This window comes from Talpa europaea (assembly GCF_964194135.1).
Source record: "Talpa europaea genome assembly, chromosome: 10".
Lineage (NCBI taxonomy): Eukaryota > Metazoa > Chordata > Mammalia > Eulipotyphla > Talpidae > Talpa > Talpa europaea.
The window spans coordinates 25,967,975-25,986,624 of NC_140077.1; the positions used below are offsets into that span (position 1 = coordinate 25,967,975).

At 33.9% G+C, this 18,650-nt stretch overlaps 1 protein-coding gene across 1 annotated transcript in view; it reads right to left on the bottom strand.

Moving 5' to 3' along the window:
- The window catches only part of EXOC6 (exocyst complex component 6), a gene marked incomplete at both ends in the record, with an annotated part of 175,824 nt that overhangs the window by 125,106 nt on the left and 32,068 nt on the right, over positions 1-18,650 (bottom strand). Inside the window, 8 exons of the mRNA XM_084245652.1 lie at positions 464-547; positions 1,717-1,785; positions 2,538-2,690; positions 4,858-5,062; positions 6,591-6,636; positions 8,490-8,580; positions 8,667-8,714; positions 9,945-10,116. Coding sequence (XP_084101778.1) covers positions 464-547; positions 1,717-1,785; positions 2,538-2,690; positions 4,858-5,062; positions 6,591-6,636; positions 8,490-8,580; positions 8,667-8,714; positions 9,945-10,116 — 868 coding nt within the window. The remainder of the gene's footprint in view (positions 1-463; positions 548-1,716; positions 1,786-2,537; positions 2,691-4,857; positions 5,063-6,590; positions 6,637-8,489; positions 8,581-8,666; positions 8,715-9,944; positions 10,117-18,650) is intronic.

Below are 18,650 nucleotides of genomic sequence, written 5' to 3' on the forward strand. Positions count from 1 at the left end.
AATATTTATCACTTGGTTTGCCCTGTCTACACTTTCCAACCAGATCCCAAGAGCATTTAAAATAATTTAAGATTTAAAAGAATGTTTTATTTCAAAAAAATGGATCTAGCATCTTTAGTAGTTTTACAGTGAAACAATTAAAGTACATAGTCCACCATATTGTCAGAAACTAATTATCATACCTGGATACTCCCTGACACTAATTATAACTTCCTGACATTTTATTTATCTTTTCATTTATTCTACTTGTTCATGTCTTATCTTCCATAGTAGAATACAAGCTCATGAGAGAAGGGGCTACTGTTTTGCTCACTGCATTACCCTTAGTAGCTAAATCAATTACTGGCAATGGTAGATGTTCAATAAACAGTTGCATTGGATAAACAGAGCTGCATGATAAAATAAAGTAGGGTAAAAGGTGAAAAAATGATAATACAACCAATAAAACATTTCACATACTTACCATACTTGACTGGGGTTGTAATACCAGTCTTGCTTGTTTCTTTCTTTGTTTCCGGTAATAATTTTCAAACGTTTCCTCATCACCCTAAAATAAAATCAGCAGAGTACTGAAAAAATATATACAAAAATATACATAGTGCTAAAACAGATAACTTTTTAGCCCTTTAAAGTCATTTTAAATTTTCTAACAGATGAAATATTAATGCTGTATTTTACTTCATATTGAATGAATATCAAGAACAAGTTTTTAGCATTATAGTTCAAAGATAGTAACCTTTACCATGACAATTACGAAGACTAAAATTAAATTCAAACAATTTGATGTTTGTCCAATTTACCACTTCTCCACAGAAAAGTAAAACCTCACTTAAACCATAAAAAAGGAAGTCCTGGGGCTTCCCTAGTGGCGCAGCGGTTGAGCACTGGGCTGCGAAGCTGCCCGCAGCCTCTACAGCGCTGGTTCGATCCCTGGCCACCAGTGAGGGTCCCATGTGGCACAACAGACCTCTCCTGCCGCGCCCGCTGCTCCCCTCAGCAATATATTTCGTCAGTCTGCCTGTTCTGTTCCCCACTCTGGCTCTGGTGCATTCTCTCACCCTCCTGTGCTTCTGACTGTACCCAGTGCTTGTACAAATAAATAAATAAATCTTTAAAAAAAAAAAAAAAAAGGAAGTCCTGCCTTAATTAGTAAGCTAGCATCTTTTAAAATGGGGCTTTCTTTAATTTATAAATTCAATATACTATAAATACATAAAAACATACAAAGAACTAAAAGGAAGTTATTGAAAATTATATACTAAATGCAATTACAAAAACATAAATTTGAAGAGTAATCCATACTTATATTTGACTATTTGAAAAAATAACTCAGGCTATTTCTGAATAATCACAAAACTTATCCAATGGAATCTTGTTTTCTATCATTCTACTGGCTCTCTATCACTGATTTTTTATTTTTAACACTTAATCTTTTACTTCTCTCATTTTAATTCATGAACAATGAAATCTAACTTAAAGCCACTGTATCACTCTCAGGGAAAGTCACATTGAAACTTTGCATAACAATATCTGTTAGTTCAACATTTTTGTTATACACTATACTCAGGCTGTCTGGCACAGCCTGTTGGGACCACTGCTATATATGCAGTCATTGTTAACTAAAATGTCATCAAACAATGCATGACTACATGTATGTATGCATGTGTGCATGTGTGTGTGTATACACAAGTGATATAACAGTAACAACATACTTACCAAAACGGAATAAATGTGCAAACATCGGTAAACAGGAGAAAAATCAACAAGATCCTGAACAGTTAAGATCTGAAAAATAAAATCATGTTTTAAAGATTATACGTCAAGCTAAAGTCCATTATTGGATAATGTACAGTTAAAAATACGCAAGGAGACTCATGAACTTCATGTCATAACATTTATTGACTATAAAAAGTTTACAATATAAAAACCATGCCCTTTTCATTATTTTGTATGTGTTCCTTGATTCTTTATGCATTAATCATCATTGTTGACTGTTTTAAATTATAAGGTAATAAAGGGGAGAGGTGCTGTATCTTTAACATGCCCAGCTGATTATCAGAAAATTGGTATGGGTAAGTAGATACATTATAATTGTTTTTGCAAAGATGATACATGGATTTATGGTATAATTATAAACAAAGTTTCTTCTCTTATGCAGTTAAATCATATGAGTTATTATTTCCTCAAATTGAAGACATCATCACTATTGCTTTATGGACTATACTTGAAACTGTATTAGCAATTTAAAAATGTATCCTGATTCTGAAAGGTTATGATAAAAAAGTGTACCCTAGAATTTATGGAATACAACAATATAAAGTTTCTTAAATTTGAAAAGTAGATTAACAGACCCTTAAGGAACACATTTCCATACTCAAGTGTCCTAAGAATACATTTAAATTATAGTGCTATTAGGAAAAATGATAGAAAAAAAATGTAGTGATAGATCCATAGATCTGAGAGAACAGGCCACAAAGAAATACATTACCACCAACTCAAAGGAAAAAAATGTATTCAATAAGAAAGAGACCCTTTACCTCCTCTTCACTTTCATCATCTTCTTCAAATGTATGTTTCAATACAATTTCATTCCTGTCTCCTGGAATTCTACCATTTATATACATATTCTTCCCAAATTTTATATTATTTTGCTTCTGCAGAGCAACACTGAAGGCTTTCTGCTGCTGTGCCTGTTTTGGAAAAATGAAAGATTATTTTATATTTTATTATGGCCAAAACTGGCTCAAGAATTTGTTCATGTTTTCTTATAATGACAGGAGAGGGAAAAGCACAAGGGACTATGGTGATGGGTCACTGGCGTTATGGTGGCAGGGAGAACTATAGGGACTAGAAATTACTGTACAAAAATGAACAACAATATAAGAAAATAAATAAAATCAGAAAAAAACTAATCTGAAAATCAAATCTGCTAGTTTTTAATACTTGAGGAAAAAATCAGGAATTAGAAAGCATGTTAAACATTGTTTTATTTCTGTCATTATGATTATTGGAAGTTGAAACAGTTAACCCTTAGAAATTTTAATTATAATCATTTAAAAGTTTTTTTTTAAAAATCACTTCTTTTTTATTTTTTTATTTTTTTTTTAAGATTGATTTATTTATACAAGAACTGGGGTACAGGCCAGAGGCACAGGAGGGTGAGAAAATTCACCAGAGATGGAGAAGGGAGACGAACAGACAGACGGACCGAAAACACTGCTGAGGGGAGCAGCAGGTGAGGCAGAAGAGGTCTGCCCTGCCATGTGGGTTTCTCCCTGGCCGACTGGGAATCGAACCCACACAGCAAAGGCTGAGGACAGCTTCACAGCGGTACGCTCAACCCGCTGCACCACCAGGGAGGCCTTAAAAGCTTTTTATTACTAAAAATTTCAAGTATAAATAAACAGATTAATATAATGAACTCCTGCGTACTCATCATCTTTCTTCAATATTTATACATTCTTATGTCATCTATGCTATTACCCATTAATGCCACATATACCCCAATTTTTCCTTATAACTTTCTCTGAGTTAAGATTAGCAACATTAAGTATATAGATTTTTTTTCTTTTTAAAGATTTATTTATTTATTCATACAAGCACTGGGTACAGTCAGAAGTGCGGGAGGGTGAGAGGATTCACCATAGCCAGAGCGGGGAGCAGAACAGGCAGAAGGACCTAAGTATACTGCTGAGGGGAGCAGCGGGCGGCAGGAGAGGTCCGTTGCACCATGTGGGACCCTTGCCGGGGATCAAAGCGGCACTGCAGAGGCTGTGGAAGCTTCGCAGCCCAGCGCTCAACCACTGCACCACCAGGGGAGGCCCTGTAGATCTTACCTATACAATTTAGACAAATGCATACACTTTCTTAGTAATATAGAACATTTCCACCTCTCCAGAAAATTCCCTTGATTCCTTTCTTGGGTAACTTCCCCACAGAGAGGCAACCACTGTTCTATTTTTTGTTTACCTAAAATTACTTCTGCCTGCTTTAGAATTGTGGATAAATACAAGTCACATAATATTGGAGCTTCTGTAGGTCAGCATAATATCTGGGAGATCTGTATGTTGTTACATGTATCAATAATTTCCTCCTTTTATTGCTAAATAATATTCCACTGTATGACTCCAGTCAAGTGTTGTTTAACAAGAATACATCCTGAGAAATGCATCTTTACACAATTTTGTCATTGTATAAATGCAACAGAGTGTAATCACATGACTCTTGATTGTGGAGCCTCCTATACACCTTGGCTGTATGGGACCAGCTCAAATGCACAGTCTGTCATTGACTACCATGTCATTAGGCTATACAGTACTGTATAGTAGAATTTGTGTATCTGTGCTTCTTTTGAAGTCTATGTAGGTTGCTTCCAGTTTTTGGCTAATTGTTTAAAAAGCTGCTATAAATATAATGAGGACGTGCTTTCATTTCTCATTAGTAAATGCCTAAGAGAGGAAATGCCAACTCAAAAGGTAGGTATATTAACTTTATAACAGATAAATCTTTCTCCATTGTTTGTCTCTTTTATTACTGAGATATAGCAATTAATTCAAAGACAACACTTTTAGTTTGTTTTGAAAAGAAAGCAATTTAGAGCCTTAGCAGAAAGGGCTCCCATGTTTGTGCCTCTGTGGCTGTCATTTTTTTCAGTTAATTTTACACCAAATTTCATTGTTGGCAAAGTTAATGTAATACCACATCCATGCAGGAGATTGCCAAGAGATAACCTGGTGACAAAGTGAGTTAGATTAAGTTAGATTGACTTTAATTAAAAAAAAAAAAAACCCACAAACCAAAAGCAAGCACTGATGAAATTTATTAAATAACAATTAAATTTTTTCTTTTTAATCTCACCTGTTTCATTGCTGTTTCACCTATCTTGTCAGAATGTTTTCGAATGCTTTCCAAAAAATCTTTGAGATCAGACATGGAGATTTCTTTAATATCTTCACGGAGTTTAGGAAGATTTTCTATCATTAGCTGACAAAACCGGTATTGACTAACCCGGGGAAAATAAACATTTTCTAATTGCTCCATAGTTTTTAAAGCAGAATAATACCTGTGACAAGTTAAAAAAGAAAACTTTATTAAAAAGCCCTTATTACATTAATTTTATAAGTAAGTCCAAGTAATCAGTTGAAACCACTCATCAAAACAGGCAGGCATATGGTTAAAATAAAATATTCATTTCTATTATTAAGAAAAAATTATAAAACAAATGAATAAATTGCAGGCTGAAAATTCATGCCTCACAGTAACATATTACCATTGTCATTACAATACCTTAAATGTTTATGTATAACAGTTCCAAAATTTTAAATCAGAATATTTAGGCATTTGATACATGAGTTCCCAAATCTCTCTCCTATCTATAATCATGTTCATCAAAAATGTATACAGCACAGGTTTAATTTTAATTAAGGTAAAATTTATTTTGAGGAGATTTTTTTTTTGAAAATTTTGTATTATTTAAGGTAATTGGAAATATTGGGTTGTCAGAATGCATGAATGCAAAGAAAGCATTTTTTCTATTTTTTCAAGTAATAACATTAAGTGTCAAAGAAACATTACATTAAGTGTCAAAAAAAAAGTAAAATAGTGATGTTTTCAATTTAACAAATATTGACCAAATGTCCATCATTTATAAGGTACTGTGTAAGATGCTGAATATGCAACTATTAGCAAAGAATAGCTTTCTTAGTGAACTTGACATATAAATACTTTAATTTTGTCTAGAAGTCTCTGAGGTAGATGTGTATGGCAGGTATTATTATTAACATTCTATAAATGAGAAAAATAAAAGATTATATCATTCGACCAAGGTACTATAATTAATTGTAGTAGGACTGAGACTTTCTAAAACTGTCAATTTCATGTAACATTTACCACCAAAGTCCATTTGAGAGTAGATAAAAGAATTTTTTAATTAATCAAATAATAGTCTATACCTTTCCATTGATTTGGATATTAAAAAGAAGAAAAGATACTATCCAAAGAACAAATAAATAAATAAAAAGGACAGTAACCTCAAAAGTTATTTAAATCTCTATTCCAGATGTCTCATTAAGCCTGATTTTTTTGTTACTTTAAAATTTTTCACCTTTAAAATATTTTAAGCACTACTTATGCATTTAATCCTGCTATCGCAGGCAATAAACTACTTTAAATTATTTTTCACTTATCATGTATTTATTTGTGTGATAAAACAGAAATATGAGCTAACTAGACTTGACTATCAAAATATAACTATGTATACTTTGCTTTCACTTGTAGATCCACAACACACAGTAAGCCTTTGCAAGCAACATTAATATGCAACCAATATTTTTTCACTCCTATGCAAATATCTATTTGTCCTTCATCAGCGTCAATGTTATCAATCTTGATGTCATTTATAAATGGTAAGGATTTACAAAAAACTGGCTAAGAATTGCTTTACTGGATGATTTTGATGGACAAATTGAACGAACAAAGTATTATTAAAGGAAGAAGGCAAAACCACATGATTCACTAAAATTTACATTATCTATGTTTTCAGTAATAAAAAAAAATCTTATTAAAAACTCTTAGAATAGTAACCAACTCACCTTTTTGCACTCATCTGTTCTTTTAGCTTGCTGTACATTTCCAGCACTGTATCAAAAAAATATAACTTACTTTAGCTTTCAAGATGAAAATGTCTTGGGAGATGAAAATAATTAAAAGCACGGAAGAACATATTACAAATTCATTAAATTTCTGCCTCAAGTAAATAAAAACATTTAATTTCAACACTTATTAAACATGTTGTATATCTATACACAACAATACATTATCTTGAACTTGAAACACTTGCATATGCTGACATCTATACAGTAATTGAGACATGACTAACAATTATTCTATTCAGAAATTTACTAATTTCTCTTTCCTGAAAGGGAGTTGGACATTTAGACTATATTTGAGAATACTAAATGACAGTGAGACTGATTGATTTTGATTCAAAACACCAAATAAAATAACACAACACATTACACAGCTTACTAAACAATATGTTATACCAATCTACAAAGAAAGATGATGTTTACAAGGGAATGAATTATAATAAAGGGATAAATAAACAAAACAAAGAATCTTTATCATTTCTATCTAGGGCTTAGAAAAGCAATTATACAAGAAAATTGTTATAACCTTCAGCAAGATAGACACCCTGTCACCAAAAAACTTTTAATGCAACTATGTAGATTACCATTCATCATTAGAAAAATTTCAAAATATAAAGAGTAAATCATTATTGGTTCATCAAGTCAGTTTATATTTTCCTAGTCAATGTTTTTTTTCCAGATTTTCTATAGTCATGACTACTCCCCAGGGATTTTCAAAATATTGCTTACTTATCTGAAAACCAAGACATTGCTTAGTTGTCTGAAAACCAGAAATCATACAATAGTGGTTATAGTATATGAACCCTAACTTTGAGGACCCTTGGTATATCTCTATTACAGTTGCATGTTAAAATGCAGTACTTTTCACTTTTTTTTTCTATGAAAATATAACCTAGGAAAGAACCTAAGATTGCTGCTATAAAATATAAACTTTCTTTGAAGTTAATGTGCAAACATCCCTGGTCCATCAGATATTAAACTGAAAAGAATTTCAATGATTCTAAAAATAAAGAAAAGCTATTCTCACAATTTAGAAAACTATTTTTTTTTGCTAATAAAGTATGCTAACAATTTTAACATACAATTTGTATTCTAAGCCAAATTTATGTTATATAACTATTATACAAAGAATCTCATTCTATTCCCTTATATAAATAAATAAAAATAAATCTTTAAAAAAAAAAAAAGAAAAAACAACTCAAAATGGGATGTTGAGATGGACTTAGCTTTACTATAATAAAAGATGAAATACACCTGCTTCCTTTACAGATGAGTAAAGAAAATACTCATTTCTCCAGAATTTGTTTGATGTCCTAGCAATACTGAGCCTTTACAGAGAGACCAGAAACCTCGAAAATTAAAAAGTCAGTTTTCCACAATATAGGAGAAGACAGAGAGGAGAAGACCTAGCACTTTTGGACAGTTCTCTTAGCTTATCAGCAAAATGAGAGTGTGGGCAAAAGAAAACAAACTTGCTTAAGTGAAAAACAGAAAACCAGAGGTAAAGATTACACAAAACTGGAAAAGATGTGAAAATGTAATCAAAAGACACTATCCCCATGGGAAAGTACTCTGAGTTAAAAAAAAAAAAAAAAAAGAAAAAGAAAGAAAGAAATTGCATGGGGTGGGGGATGGTCACAGACAAAGGATGAACTAGGCAGAAAGGAAATGAAAGATAGAGGTTCTAGGAGACTGGTGTAACAGATCATCATTGAGTAGGAAAAATAACCACAGGTTTAGAGGGGAGAAATCACCAAATAATTTGTAATGCCCATAATGAAAATGGCCATATATTATCGTTACAATTTTATCAGGCCAAGTGTTATAGCCACTGTAACTCACCTGGAAGGCATAACTGTAATTTTTCGATTACAGTTGTAATATTCCTTTGCTGAATTCTACATCGAATAATATCTTCTGTTTGGACAATCACCTTAGAGAAGAAGAAATGCTCATATTTTTAAATGAACAGTTAAATTGAACATATTGAGTACACAAAAATTGCACCATTTTTCTCACCTCTTTTCCAGCATCTTGAAATCTTCGGTTGGTATCAGTAACTTGCACCTTAAAAATAATTTCACCTTAGTTTAGACAAATATGCATAAAACTGCTCTGATGTAACTGCTCACCCTTGTAATCAGATCATGCTTCATGAGAAACTTAGAACAAAGAAATGCAAATTCAAATTAACTCTACAGCTTGAACTTGAACTTTTGATTGAAAGGGGCTTTTGTGAATTTGAATTACTTATGACAGTTCTTTTTAACAGATTCTGTGGCAAACTTCTCAAATTTACTCAAGATTTTTGAACTTTACTTGCTTCTCTAAGTCTGTCAAACAATTCAAATCACTGACCCAATTGACCACTGGTCCCTTTTTGATAACTTCAATGAGGTCTATGTGCCATTCATTGTCTGTAGGAAATGGTGATTGCATTTTATGGTAATTAAACATTCATACTTTGCTGAATGCAAACACTGGGTGGTTGATTAACATCAAACACGGAAATCTCAATCCACAGCAACATTTTAATGCTGCAGGTGCAGGCAAGGCTCAACCCCAAATTTTCCCACATATTAAGTGACTCATTAGGTCATCATAGTAAGGAAGAACATTCTGGTTTATTAAAAATCTCATTAATTTCTGAACAAAGATGCTCAGTGACCTCACTGATGCTGTATTTGGTCTCTTGTTATCTGAATATCCTTTACATAATGGTTTTCTAATCATAACCTTTGGTAAACCAGGGTCATTCTGTCTGCTACGCTGTAAAGAAAGTAGGACAATTCTTTTAAAATTAAATGTTTTATATTCTGACTGAACAAATCCAGATCCCATTTAATAATTTTTTTGCTGTGGCAAAAAATGTTGACAAACTTTCTTTTTAAAAATTACACATTGCTACTAAACTAAAAAAAAGTTTCAATATTATTAATTTTGAGAACACATTTATATTTTTTAAAGTTTTTATAGGATAGTTTTTTTTAGCAATATGTAATAATTGTTACTTTACAAATTCTAAACTGCAAATGAGGTCTTTCATTGAATGAATTTTTTAGTTCACTTCCCTACACAGAAAGAAATTTGTCAGTACTTTATTGCTTTTCAAAAAAGATTACTCCTGTCATTACAATAACAACAATGTTAAAAGAGCAATTAAAAGCATTATCAAACACATAAACTAATTCATTTCTTGAAGGCAGTACATTTAATAACAATTTGTACATATGCACTATAAATACCTGAGCGATTTAATGAAAACTAAGGTAAACAGAATGTTTAAATACTTCTTACCTTCAGTTTTTCTGCATCAGTCCTTACTTTAAGGAGTTCTGTAATAGCATCTACAAAGCCCTGATGATGAAAATTACACATCTTTTCTATTTCCTTGTCATGATTCCGTATACAAGCATCTAACTTTTCCATAAACTTCTTGTGTGCATTTGGTTGGTCATCATATACAGACCTGTACGTATATAAGAAGAAAGTTAAGGTCAATTTTCCAGTTCACCTACATTTTTTCTTAAGTCCAATCTTTACAACAGTCAATATCTGAAAGTCTCTGAACAAATAAGTTAGGTTGGTACTACTTACATTAATAGAAAGAATTCAAGTGAAAAACACTTAATTACTTTTTTTAACATGTTAAAATTAAAAGCCACAAGTCTTTTAACTATATCACTAGGTATCTGGAAATAAAGGTCTGAGGTTCACAGCATGAGTCTTTAATATGCTACGGCTCAAAAAATAATCACCAGTGAATGATTACAGAATGAACAATCTCCTGATTTCTGTAGCATTTATGATGTGCCAGAATATATTCTAAGTGTTTCATATATTAACTCAATCTTCATAATATCCTTAGAAAGTAGGTGCTATTATTATCCTTATTTTACATACATAAATTAATTAGATAGACAGACAGACAGATAAACTGACAGAAAGACAGGCAGCTAATATAACTGCCATAAATTCTACAACTAGCAGGTGACAGTTGAGATGTGAATACTGATAGTCTGGCTTCAGAGTTCATATTCTCAAATACAAAGTCATACTGCAGTACTCTAAACATGGAGTATGCATTCCTACTGTACCTCAGCTCATGCTATCACCACACAGAGAGCACTTCTCTCCAATCCTACCTGCCACGCAAGAAAGGATTAACCTTGACAAAAGAAGTCTTGGCCCTTGCTCCCAGCCAAGCTCCTGGGATGTAATCTTTTCGAATGTCATTACAGGTAGCTGTCTTCTTTACTTGAGGTCCTTGGGCAATACCTAATAGTCTAAACTAACAATCTGATTTATGGGGCTTGGGTCCTTGGGCCACATGGTATCAGCTCTGGAGGGTCTGCTAAGGTCAGCATCATGGACAATCAGCCATGTCTGTGTGACTAATCCTCAGTAAAAATCCTGGTCACCATGTCTTGGGTGAGTTTCCATGGTTGGTAATACTCTGTGAATGCTACCACTATCACTGCTGGGATAAGCAAGTGCTGTCCACATGATTCCATCAGGCAAGACCTGGAAACTCCTGCCTGGAACTGTCCTATACTTTGTTTTAAGTGACTTTGCCTATAATTAATTTTAATCTGTATCCTTTTGCTGTAACAGACAGTAACTGTGAGTTTAATAGCTTTGCTAAATTCTGTGAGTTCTCCCAGTGAATTACTGAACATGAGGGTGGTCTTGGGGACTTCCCATTGTAATCAGGTTCAATAATTCACTAGGAGGACTTTTCTACCTATCTTATCCATACTTAGAGCACCATATTTCATAACACTGACACCGCCCAAATACGTATTTCCAGCCCTGACCACTCCTTTGACCTTCAAACTCGTGTATCTATCCAAGTGGATAATTTGTAAGTATCTCACAATGTCCAAAATGAATTCCTATCTTTCATACCAAAACTTCTTGCTCCAAGTCTTCCCCTGTCTCAGTAAATTCCTTTTTTCTACTGCTCAGGGAAAAAACCTTGAAGTCATTTCTGACTGTTTTCTTCCTCTCATATCCCTACACTCCCTCCCACAAGGAAATCTAGCAAATCTAACCATACCTCACAACCTCCACTTGTAAAAACCTGTACTAAATCATCAACATGTCTTGCCTACATTCGTAAAAACTGCTTCCTAAATGGTATCCTTGATTCCATCCTTATTTCCTATCAGGCTATTCTCAACACAGTAGACAGAATGATCCCACTAAAGCACAAACCAGACCTCATTGTCTCCTGCTCAAAATCCTATTTCTCATAATTAAATCTGCCCCATATTATTTCTTTAACCTTACTTCCTAAAACTTACTCTCCATTTTATTTATTCTATGCCAGCAACTCTGGTCTCCTTGTGATTCCTGAAATACACCAGGCATATTCTTGTTCTCTGCTGTGCAAATGCTGTTTCCTTTACCTCAATCACATTCTTCATTTGGGCTGCCTCCTTCAACTCCTTCAGGTCTTTCATTGCCTTTTTTATGAGGTTATTTCTGGTTACAATATCTACATTATAAACACTCATGTATACACACTCTCTTCCTTCCTCCATCTTACTCTTTCTCAACTTTTATTCTCTAAAGTTTACTCTGTCACTGCATCACTCTCAGTACTATAGAATAAACTCCCTATTTCACATTTTCATCTATTTTCTGTCTTCCCCCACCAAAATGAAGTTCCATGATAGCACAGTTCTGTCTGTTTTGCTCCTGGTTTATACCCAGCCCTAGAACAGCACCTACCATCTGGCAGATGACCACATGCCTGATAAGTAAATGGGCAGATGGATGCATGGGTAGGTGAAATCAGAAAGGATATTTACTAGCTGTTGAACTATCTGATGTCTTTAAATCTCAATTCTCTCAAAAATAAAACAGGGATTAAAAGATAGTCTCTACTTCAGCATTATGAGCATTAAACTAGTAAACAAAAATTTCTTAGCATAGTAACTGACATATAGCACAATATACACTGGCTGCTCGCACGGTATGCACATAAGAGACAGCCCAACCCTTGTTCAATGAGTGATCTGGCTGCTGAGTGATCTGAGCACTGGCTGTCAATACCAAATATAGCTAACAATTATCCATGCCAAAGGAGCTGACTACCACTGATGCCTCATCTTTATATGGGGCCTTCTGCATTCTCATATCTATCCTTTCATTTATTTCCTATACCACACCTGAGAAAATACCACTTTCCACAAATGAGGAAATGGGCACAGACATGGCACATGACTTGCTCAGTACAGTCTAGTGAGTGAGTTACTGCAGCAGCGCTTTGTGTTTCTCTTATCATTCATGCATATAACTAATTAGAACTCAAACATTTTTCTGAAGGAAGATCCATTTATAAGAGGAAGCTTATTGAACTGACCTTAGTGTGCTATAAAAATTACATTTCACAATTGTATTATAATCCTTAATATATATATGTATTTCTAAGATATTATATATTTTAATAGTTTGATATTTATCTGGCTCTAAAAATACCAGGCAGCAAATGAAACATATCAAAGAAGTGACTCTTTAATTCTTTGTATTACAGTTACAACACAGTGGCAAAAATCTAGAAAGAGATTCTATTTCAGGACTGCCTTTCTGTGTGTTGGGGTCTCTCCAAAAAAGAGTATGAGTCTTATTTTTTTCTGCTGTTAATACAGAACCAGAGTCCCAATGAAGGAATCAAAAATACTACTAAGGAATTAGTACTGTGGAATGAGAAAGAAGCATAGGTCTTGATCTACCTATTACTAAATTTTCATCTCTCCTGATCCTTTGCTATTGCAGACATGAGGACAAGCTGCATCCCAAGCTGATACAACCTTGTCACCCACAGCATATCCACAAAATCATTCTGAACAGAGTACACATAAAGTAGAAATGAAGAAATATTCTAAACCACAGGAATTAATTGCATTTAAAGAAGGTTCTGAAGGATCAGGCAAATGCCAGTAACCAAAATTCATCATAGATACAGTGTTGGCCCTGGAAAGAACCCTACATAGCTCCTCATTCTGACTTTCTCAATTAATGTATACAGCATAAATCTAAACTCCATCATGCAAGCACTCAAAATATAATTAATCACTACATGTTGTTGATGTAGCCCTCTACCCACTCTGATGAAAAGTAATATTAACAATAATTAGTCAAAAACTTGCTAATAAAGTCAGTAATAAATATCTGACTGAACCAAAGAACAGAAAAAGAGAGGATACTATATCTCAAGAGTTTGACACCATACTCCTAATAGGATGATCAATCTTTTCTCTGAAGGAATCTGTTTAATTATAGAGATTATTTGGTGAAAAAGTAGAATATAGAGAGAAGCAGGAAAGATGTACTCTCTGTCAACAACCTCCCCCCCACAGTGATTTCACTGACTAAAAGGAGTCATCTCTGCTGCTTTTGATTTAATGTGGCAAAGATTAAAGAAAAAAAAAATAGTATTGCACAACCAAGTACTTACTATTAAGTGTTTTACAAGCATTATTTCATTAACATTCACTGTAGCTTTTTGACATAAATTCTGTCAGCATCCCAGTTTACAAATGTAGTCTGGGGAGATTAAGACTGGGGTGGGAGGAGAGAGAATATTAAGGCTTGAAGTACAAAGTTACACAGTAATAGGGCCAAGATTTAACCCCAGCTCTACCTGATTCCAAAGTCAATGCTCTTAACCACTATGCTATATAGACTCTTCAATCAGAAACAGTTATGAGCAGCATGAAATGCAGAGAAGTCAGCAACATAGCAACAAACCAGATCACCTTTGAAGATCAAAATTAAGAATGATTCAGTAGGGAATCCCTGATGCGCACTGTTGTACCCAACAGGTGAAATCATCCAATGGACAGAAAAAGGGGATAAGAACTGAGGCACAGCTAAGAGGAATACAGTATTAAATTACAAATACAACAATGTAAGGTGGCACAAAATATGAAGTAGAGAAAACTGAGGGAGGGCCCTATACTGTCTGAACTCCACTGAAAGGATTCTAAAAACTATATATCCCTTAACTGTCTTTGTGTGATAATCATCATTCTTTGAAATTCTGATTTGCTGGAGAAGAAAGGAAATAACATTCAGTACTCTTCATTCTTAGAATCTTAAAGTGATTAACAGTTGCAGCCATCTAACTAATATACCAATGAGCCATGCATTGCTGTTCTAAATTTCCAAGCAATATACAATTTTGATGAAAATAATTTTTTCTTCTTTTGAAACATCCCCCACAATTTTATAAAGTCTATCGGCAATCCTAAACAAGTTCCTACAAATACATGATAGAACCAGAAAGAGTGAATGGCAAAAAGCTTGCAATTTCTCACATCCACTAAGCTTGTACCTTCATGCACTATATATGGATAATGACTTCAATATAAGATAGCTCAGTCATCTCTTCCAAATGCTCACTACAATAAAATCTTACTTCTAGCAAAATGTAAAAATAATCAAACAAAAATGCAGATGCAAAATCAATTTGAAAAGAAGAGGTGATTTAAAAACTTCATGTGAGTAGAAAACAGAAGATGCTACACTAAAGATTTTTCTTTATTTTAATTTAGCAACAAGAAATGCATTAAGATAATACATATCTTAAAAGCATAACTAAAATATTTTAAGTATAAACATACTTTCTATCTTCATTATATCTAATCTTCTACAACAAAGCAAAGTGTTCAATATGAGTTGCCACACAATATTTGATCATTGGATATACCAGGCTTTTAAAATTTAAACAAGTAAAGCTTTCAGAAATGCCTTCTTGAATTGTATGTATAGGTCTCCACCTAGTGGTAATAAAGTAAATAAAACTAAGATGTCATTAAAATGTAAAATTGGTTCTTTAAAAATGACATGCTTTTACCATCAAATTAAATGTCTTAATACAGAGGACTTCAGCCTACTTCAATATTTTAGTCAGGTGCTAAATAATGTATATAAAAATTTTAAAAAGACTTATTAATTATATATATTCAGTTTTTTTTGTTTTTTTTAGTGGCAATATACTGGTAACATACTAAGTATGATTTTTTTTCTCAAAAAGCATATAATATCCTTATACCATTTTTAATATCTTTCTTTTTTACTGTATCTTGATTATAAAAAAATGACTATAACTGCAAATAAAATAAATTGTACTAGTTTCCTGAAAAAAATATTTTTTAACTTTTCTTTTACTTTATATTTATTTTTACATTTTTAAGAAAATAATATTTACAGGGCCTCCCCGGTGGTGCAATGGTTGAGCGCTGGGTTGCGAAGCTGCCTACAGCCTCTGCAGCACCGGTTCGATCCCCGGCTGCTCCCCGGCCACCAGAGGTGGGTCCCACATGGCGTGCAGACCTCTCCTGTCGCCCGCTGCTCCCCTCAGCAGTGTACTTCGCTCCTTCTGCCTGCTCTGCTCCCTGCTCTGGCTCTGGTGAATTCTCTCACCCTCCCACACTTCTGACTGTACCCAGTGCTTGTATAAATAAATAAAATAAATAAAAAATTTAAAAAAAAAAGAAAATAATATTTACATTTTTAAGAAAAACTGATAAAATTTCAAAGTACCCAATCCCAATCAAATTTTAAGAAAAACAGATAATTTTAAGATCTCCTTGGTGGTGCAGGGATTAAAGTCTCAGCAGTATTAACCTATTCCCAGCCACTGCAGCATGAGTTGTATCCCTGGCTAGGGAGCTAACCCACATGGTGCAGCAGACCTCTCCTGTCTCACCCACTGCTCCCCTCAGCAGTATATTTCAGTAGATCTGCCAATTCTGCTCCCCACTCTGTCTCTAGTGAATCCCCTCATCCCCTGCACCTCTGGCCTACAGCCCAATTCTGTATGCATAAATAAATAAAAATAAATCTTTAAAAAAAAAACACTGAGGGCCTCCCCGGTGGCGCAGCGGTTGAGTGCTGGGTTGCGAAGCTGCCTGCGGCCTCTGCGGCACCGGTTCGATCCCCAGATGCTCCCCAGCCACCAGAGGAGGGTCCCACATGGCGCGCAGACCTCTCCTGCCGCCCGCTGCTCCCCTCAGCAGTGTACTTCGGTCCTTCTGCCTGCTCTGCTCCCCGCTCTGGCTCTGGTGAATTCTCTCACCCTCCCGCGCTTCTGACTGTACCCAGTGCATGTATAAGCAAACAAACAAACAAATAAATAAATAAATTTAAAAAAAAAAAAAAACACTGAGATAATTTTAAAGTACCCAATTCCAATCACTATATTTACTGAATCATTAATAGTTTCATTTCAAAACAAAATAAAAATGACCCTTAGAATCCTTTGTTCACCAACAGAATATAATAAATGCCCAACCACAAAAGAGCATAGGAAAGACCCATTCAGAAAAATGTGAGACCATACACACCTGGAGAGGCTGCCATCAAAATGCTACACATAGACTCGCCTATGAATTAAATGTCAATCAACCACTATTAAGAAAAAAAACATTGAATCGATCAAGGAAATGGATTTTTAAAATTTTGGAAAATTAAAGGCAGAAATACCGTTCAGAGATCCCTATCCCAGGGCACTACCACTTCTTTTATGTTTTGGTAGCAATATTTTCTACAAACATTTACCAGAAAACAAAATTTTACTCTTATCTCTAATAAAACTGTATCTGTATCTTTCGTTGGATGCTTTTTAATGTCATACTCTACTTTCCCAAGATTAACATTTTTGCCAGTTCCTCCAATGACATATTAGCTTTAATTCTTTATTTCTAGATATAAAAAAAAAAAACCACCTTCACATCTGGAGCATTCTGTTTTCTTCCAGTCCAAGGTATTTTTTTAGTATTCATTCATCAGTGTTTCGAATGGCGTGTCAACCTTAATTTCTGGCATATTAAAACTTAACTTTATATTTCTAGTAATTAAGATTTGGTATTAAAAAAAAGATTTGGTATTTCATACTAACAAAATTACTGAAACTTATGCTACTTTTGCAATTTCACATTTATGCAGAATGTTTTTCAGATGCTAAGTACCAATCTTACTGACTGGAAATTTCAATTATAAGGTACAAAATTTTTTCCAATATTAAATATATTTATAAGAAAATTATCCACCGTATGATTATAAGCCTTTAACAAATACTCCTAAAAAGGCTATTAAGACAGCATTAAAAATAAAAAAAACTGATCAGAAAATTTCAAAACCTATCAAAACAAAACAAATTGCTTGTTATCAACCTCAAACATAGTTTTAAAAAGAGGTTTTTGATAGATACAGAATGGTGTAACTGATCTGACAGTGTGGTTACCAATGGAGGGGGAAAGTGAAATGGGTTAAGAGGGTCAAAAGATAAAAATTCCAAGTTATAGGGCCTCCCCTGGTGGCGCAATGGTTGCGTGTTGGGCTGCGAGGCTGCCCGCAGCCTCTGCAATGCCGGTTCGTTCCCCGGCCGCCGGCGAGGGTCCCACCAAAAAACAAAAAAAAAATTCCAAGTTATAAATAAATAAGTCATAGGAATGTAATGTATAGCAGAGCAACTACTATCGTTGGTAATACTGTACTGCATATTTGAAAGTTGCTAAGAAAATAAATCTTTAAAAGTTCCCATCACAAGAAAAAAATTATAACCAAGTATAGTGACAGATATTAACTATACTTATTGTGATGAGGTTTTACAATATATTCAAATATCAAATCATGTTGTCACCTGAAACTTATATAATCTGTCTTAATTATAGCTCATTGTTTCAAAAAATAGATTTTTGACACATAAATTGGATTGGTCACACAACAAATAAGTCATTTGTCAATTAACTTAAAGTCAAGATTAAAAAACATGTTCTTAGATAGGAGCAAAGGAGTGGTTAAAAGTTCTCTCAGAATGGGACATACACAAGCTCAAGGGATGAAAGGGCAGTTTCACTGCAAAAATTAAACTTGCTTTGCCCCCATAGTCATCAGCAGTTCTCTGTATCCCCTGTATGGGTCCTGGAAATTAGGATAAGCTACAATGAGATATTCCATCTGCTCCTATATGAGTGAACTCTTAGTTTT